This window comes from Eptatretus burgeri, chromosome 1 (assembly GCF_056783735.1).
Source record: "Eptatretus burgeri isolate ZD-2024b chromosome 1, Ebu_testis_v1, whole genome shotgun sequence".
Classification (NCBI taxonomy): domain Eukaryota; kingdom Metazoa; phylum Chordata; class Myxini; order Myxiniformes; family Myxinidae; genus Eptatretus; species Eptatretus burgeri.
The window spans coordinates 25,610,657-25,616,656 of NC_140961.1; the positions used below are offsets into that span (position 1 = coordinate 25,610,657).

Consider the following 6,000-nt stretch of genomic DNA (forward strand, 5'->3'; position numbering starts at 1 on the left):
TTACGGCCACGGGTACTGAGTGTACTATGAGGGGGTTAATCCCCGTTTCTCCTCGGAAGAGCCGGACCTGGGGCCACTGCTCACAATTAACCGTGCTATTGTGGGTTGCATTACAACCACGAGCGCCAATCAGTTAACCACGAGTTCCAGTGTCCACCATCTAATTTTGCCATTTAACTGGAGGTCATGTGGCTTCCTGAATGGGGAGCGCGCCCTTGGCAATGCACCAATCTTATCTTGATTAGATCTTAAGTAGGGCGGCCGAGCATTTTCCGATGGTGCTTGCTGACCATGGCAGGTTAATTCGTTTGGGAACTACCTCCCAATCTGCCTAGGTTCGGACAATGCTGGATCAATGGAATGAAAGGACAAGCACGGACAGGTTGAAACGTCAACAAGGAATTTATTAATAAAGAAAAAATAAATAAACTGAAGAACTTTTTATTTCTTTGTGGTGAAAATAAGTAAATTCAAATCAATCAAAATAATCTCAAGCAAATGAAGAATTAATGTTGTTGTTCGTCTTTCAGCTGCTCCTGTTAGGGGTCGCCATAGCGGATCATCCGTTATGATCCGCATACTGATTTGGCATAGGTTTTACGCCGGATGCCCTTCCTGACGCAACCCTGGTCGCCTCTTACGACACAGGGATAAGGATTGGGTTTCACCATGATTCTGGGCTACCCTATACCCTCTCATAACGCGGCCCAGCGCAGAGCTCCCGTCCTCAAGCGATCCTCCAACCCAAGCCTCCGAGTAGCCGGATTACAGGCACACGCCACTACGCCCGGTTAAATGAAGAATTAATCAGGCATTGATATAAAAACAGACAAAGATCAGATGCTCATTACTATGCTTTACTTGACAATTAAACACGAGACAAGGGTACCCAGCAGATCATTCGGGGACGAAGAAATCCGGTCTCGGCTTACCAAGGTAGAAGTCGTCGTGCGTCAAATAAAATGTCCTGAATGTGTGAGCATACCTTGGTCCGTTGCGAGCACCCTGCCTCGCCATGCACCCACTTGCAAACAGGCGAGAACACCAATTGTCGTCACCCCCAGGAACCAGTGACATCAAGAATCAGGTACGCCAAGAGCAGGTCCTGAGCAGAACCAGAAGGAACGATCCAACTGTCACCCATTGTCAGGAGCCGCAATCAAGGGACAGCTGTAAAAAGCTGTGAGGCACTGTGACTAGCTGTCAGAGCTGTAAGGCTGTCACCAGCGGTAAGACTGTGAGGAATTGTAACCAGCTGTCACAAACTGTCTCACTGGAGCAGCTCACCAACTGTCACCAAAACTCTCAGGAAAAACAGTCCTCCTGACCTTTTTATTGGCGACCAGTCTGGGCGGAGCCTCAAGCAGACTTCAGCCAAATCCACCTTGCCTATTGGCACATCGTTGCACGTGACCAGTCATCAACCTCGCAATCATTCCTTCCTCGTTCAGCCTGACACAAACAAGAGCAAGCCAGCATCTATAGAGCTGCTAAACGGGGCATCAAATGTCGATGGAAAAAGGTGGATGTATGTCAATGTCGGTGAAAGAGGTGGGTGTCGAACGTTGATGGAAAAAGGTGGATGTCAACGTTGGTGAAAGAGGTGGGTGTCGAACGTCGATGAAAGATAGGTGGGTGAGGTGAATGATCCACAGCCGTATTTCACCATCGGAATAACTGCTCAGTTATTCATCAGGAATTTTCCGTCAGGAAAAGCCCGCGGTGTGCTTAATCAAATGTCCTGTAAGTCAAAGGTGTAAATAAATCGTCCACCTCCAAGCCAATGTGTCCTCATGGAAAGAGGGTAGACGAGCCTCCGTTGGGCTAACGGCTATCTCGCGTGCATGAATGTGTCTGCCGTAAAGAGAAAAAACCCATCCCATAAGCAAGGGAATTTATTCTCTACCCTTCTCCAATGCATAAATGTTAGAATCCCACCAGACACGGGGATGAGTCTATCCTGGACATGCATTTAGGGAAATAACTGAGGACCGAAATGTTTGCATGCATTAGTTGGATCCGATTCTAAAATACATAACAATATGTTGGAGGAATATAAAAACTTACATCAGTGATGAAATGAAAACTTTGCAACGAAGCAGAACATCGTTTGAAATTTATGGACTATTGATATTTAAAGAAATTGTGCATTACTCTATTTTTAATATTCCCACATACAAAACTTTATCACCATCAATCATCCACATAAGTTCAGCCCATTGAGTCAGTACTTCGTAGAAGTGCATTTGGCAGCAATTACAGCTTCAAGCTTTCTTGGGTATATCTGTATCAGCTTTGTACATCTGGATTTGGGGATTTTCTCCCATTCTTCCTTGCAGATTTGCTCAAACTCTGTCAAGTTGGATGGGGAATGTTGGTGAACAGCAATCTTCAAGTCTTCCCACATATTCTCAGTGGGATTCAAATGTGGGCTTTCGCTGGACCACTGAAGGACTTTCACATTCTTGATCTGAAGCCATTCCAGTGTTGTTTTGGCTGTATGCTTGGGGTCATTGTCCTGTTGGAACATAAATCTTGGCCACAGTTTAAGGTCTTTTGCACTCTGAAGCGAAGCAGGGTCTCCTCAAGGATTTGCCTGTATTTGGCTCCATTCGTTGTTCCCTCTATTCTTACAAATCTCCCACTCACTGCCACTGAAAAGCATCCCCACAGTATGATGCTGCCACCACCATGCTTCACAGTAGGGATGGTGTTAGATGGGTGATGAGCTGTGCTCGGTTTCCACCAGACGTAGCGGTTTGCATTCAGGCCAAAGAGTTCAATTTCGTCTCATCAGACCACAGAATATTTTGCGTCACGCTCTCAGAATCTGTCACGTGCCTTTTTGCAAACTCCAGGTGTGCTGTCATGTGCCTTTTTCTCAGGAGTGGTGTTCATTGGGCTACTCTCCCATGAAGCCTAGGTTTGTGAAGTGCTGCAGAGACTGTTGTCTTTCCGGCAGGTTCTCCTATCTCAGCCAAGGAATGCTCTCGTTCTGTCAGAGTGGACATTGGGTTCTTGGTCACCACCCTGACCAAGGTTCTTCTTGCCAGATTGCTCAGTTTGATCAGACGGCCAGTTCCATATTCTTTCTTTTTCCTACTGATAGAGTTCACTGTGCTCTTGGGAATTTTCAATACGAGAAATTGTTTTTTAACCTTCCCCAGATCTATGCCTCTTCACAATTCTATCTCAGAGTTCTACAGACAGTTCCTTGGACTTCATGGTAGAGTTTCTGCTTTGATATGTACTGTCAACTGTCGGAAATTATATAGAAAGATGTGTTTCTTTCTAAATCATGTCCAATCAATTGAATTGGCCACAAGTGGATTCCAATCTAGTTGTTGAGACATCTCAAGGATGATTTTTGGAAATTGGATGCACCTGAGCTCAATTTGGAGTATCATAGCAAAGGGGTTGAACACTTATTGAACTCGAGGGGGAGCACTCGGGAGAGTGCAAAACCTCCGCCGCCAATACTGCTGGGTCACTCAAGTGAACCTAATATTTTATTCATTAAATATGATGTCAACAGTGCTGACAGAGTTATACTTCTTTTCTCCAACATTTTTTTTTGGGGGGGGGGGGGTTGGAAATCCCTTAAAACATGTAGAAATGCAAAAAAAGGAATCAAAATTTTGTTGAAAAAAAAAATTGCAAAAAATTTTTTTTTCCTCGAACAATTTTTTTTTGGGGGGGGGACCAAGTCCAAAATCTAATGGCATGGTGCTTGGACCATACCTAACCCTCACACCAAGTTTCGTCGAAATCCGTCGAGGAGTTTTTCCGTAATACTGTTCACAAACAAACAAATAACAATAAAACCAATGTCACCCTTCGGGTGACCCGTATCTTGCCAAAAGGTGACCACGTGTGACTTCTTTAAGGTCACACTGAGGTGAACAGAGCTGCTATCCACCAGGAGCGACTCCTTGAGGAATATCTGCCTACGAGAGATTCCGATGAGAATCGTTCTACAGAGTAACCATGAAAATAGGCGTTTGCCTCATAACGTCACCAAATGACATCATAATGTCTCAAGCTTGACATATCTAGAAAGCACTCACCGAGGTGTTCAATTTGAGGTACTACACGATATGGTTCCTAAAACTTGAAAATTTGACCTTGGGGTCAAATATGTTTGACCTCAGGCACTAACCGTGAAGGTCAAGGCCAATCGCCACCAAAAATTAATCAGCTGAGCGCCAGACCATGAACTATATTCCCATGAAGTTTGAAGACGATCCGATCAAAATTACTCAAAAAATAAGGGTTTCGTCGACTCTCCTGATTTGCAACAAAGTGACCTTGACCTTTGACCTTGACTTTCAAAATTTTGTGCACTGAAAGCGACCTCTATAGGCCTCTGATATGCGAAGTTACAAAAATTTCCAATGATAACTGTGCTCTGCAGAATTTTTTATACGTGATTACAGACAAACAAACAAACAAACAACAACAAAAAAAAACATACAAGCTGACTAACATATCTTGTAAAAACTTCGTTTTGGCAAGATAACAAACAGAAAGGGGTGAAAACAGTAACTTCCGATCTTCGATGGCGGAGGTTAATAATTGAAATTAATTTGAAAATTTTCTAAAAAAAAAAAATTCCACTTTGACATTACAGGGCATTATGTGTAGATAAGTGACAAAAAAGTCTCACTTTCATCCATTTTAAATTCAGGTTGTAATCCAACAAAATGTGCAAAAGTCAAGGGGTATCAATATTTTCTGAAGGCAATGTAATTAATTATACACATACACATACACACATATAAATATTAATATCCAACACATCCTGTACCTCACCTTCAACCCAAAATGAATGATCATTTATACATCAATGTCCATTTGTCATATCCCTCAGATTATTATGAACAATGCATGTGATATTGCGAACATCATGTGTCATACCAAGAAGCTGACGCAGCTGGCACCAAAGCTCATCATTGGACCAAGAGTTCTGCAACAAAGATAGAATGCAGTCAGTGTGGTATTAAGAAGAAATACGGATGCGAGTGAAAAAATGCTGAATTCGAGAATGTATAATAATTGTGTGTGTGTGTGTGTGTGTGTGTGTGTGTGTGTGTGTGTGTGTGTGTGTGTGTGTGTGTGTGTGTGTGTGTGTGTGTGTGTGTGTGTGTGTGTGTGTGTGTGTGTGTGTCTTCCGTAACTCCAAAATCATGATACCGAGTGGCCTGAGACTTTGCATGCACATACTAAGGGAACTCCAAGAGAGTGCATGAGTGAAAACTGGGTGTTTGTGTTCATTTAAATACCCCTTTTGAAGATAATTAATGACCTTATTTAATTATCCTTTATCAAGGCTCATCCTGGGTCACCTTGCTGTCCCTCGCAGGGATCTTAATTCGCCACTTTTTTTGGCCTGCTCAACCATGCCTTGACTTGCTACAGGCTGCAACAATTTCTTACTGATATTTTTTTTCCACTTTCCTCACTCATATTATTGAATGCCTGATCATCATCAGTCCTACAAATTGCTGGATACATTGCAATGCTTATAAACACCCAGAGACATCAGCGATCATGGCTATATTTTATTTCCACACATTCCATAACCTCTGGAATCTGAATCTCAACCTGATTTCAAAACTTAAACTTCTTTATTGACTTCAGCTGTAGTTCTGACTGCTAAAAAACACAAAAGTGTAATTTGTCCACTTCAGACATTGCCTGACATTCCAGGTGCATAGTATTTATCTGACCGATCAGCATCACAAATCGCTTGCCAAGCCAGCCGTTCCTTATCAACTGTTTCATTGGAGTGCTTAAGCCACTTAGCGAGTGCTCTTCAAGCTATGATGGCGATATCGCGGTGCGGTTCTCCGTGGGAATATTTCTGGAGTTAGGAAGGCCAAATAAGTTATATTACAATGAGTCAAAAATGTTTTCGGTTGTTTCAAAGAAATCAATCACCACATCATGGCAGGATAGCCAAGAGGTGCGTACGCTTACTCTTAGCTGTCGAGCCTGGGT

General features: G+C 43.0%; 1 protein-coding gene across 3 annotated transcripts in view; it reads right to left on the reverse strand.

Moving 5' to 3' along the window:
- Positions 1-6,000, reverse strand: part of TTC39C (tetratricopeptide repeat domain 39C) — a 104,725-nt gene that overhangs the window by 93,615 nt on the left and 5,110 nt on the right. For all 3 annotated transcript variants that reach the window (XM_085875858.1, XM_085875869.1, XM_085875879.1), the window contains exon 2: positions 4,918-4,966. In XM_085875858.1, coding sequence (XP_085731984.1) covers positions 4,918-4,966 — 49 coding nt within the window. The remainder of the gene's footprint in view (positions 1-4,917; positions 4,967-6,000) is intronic.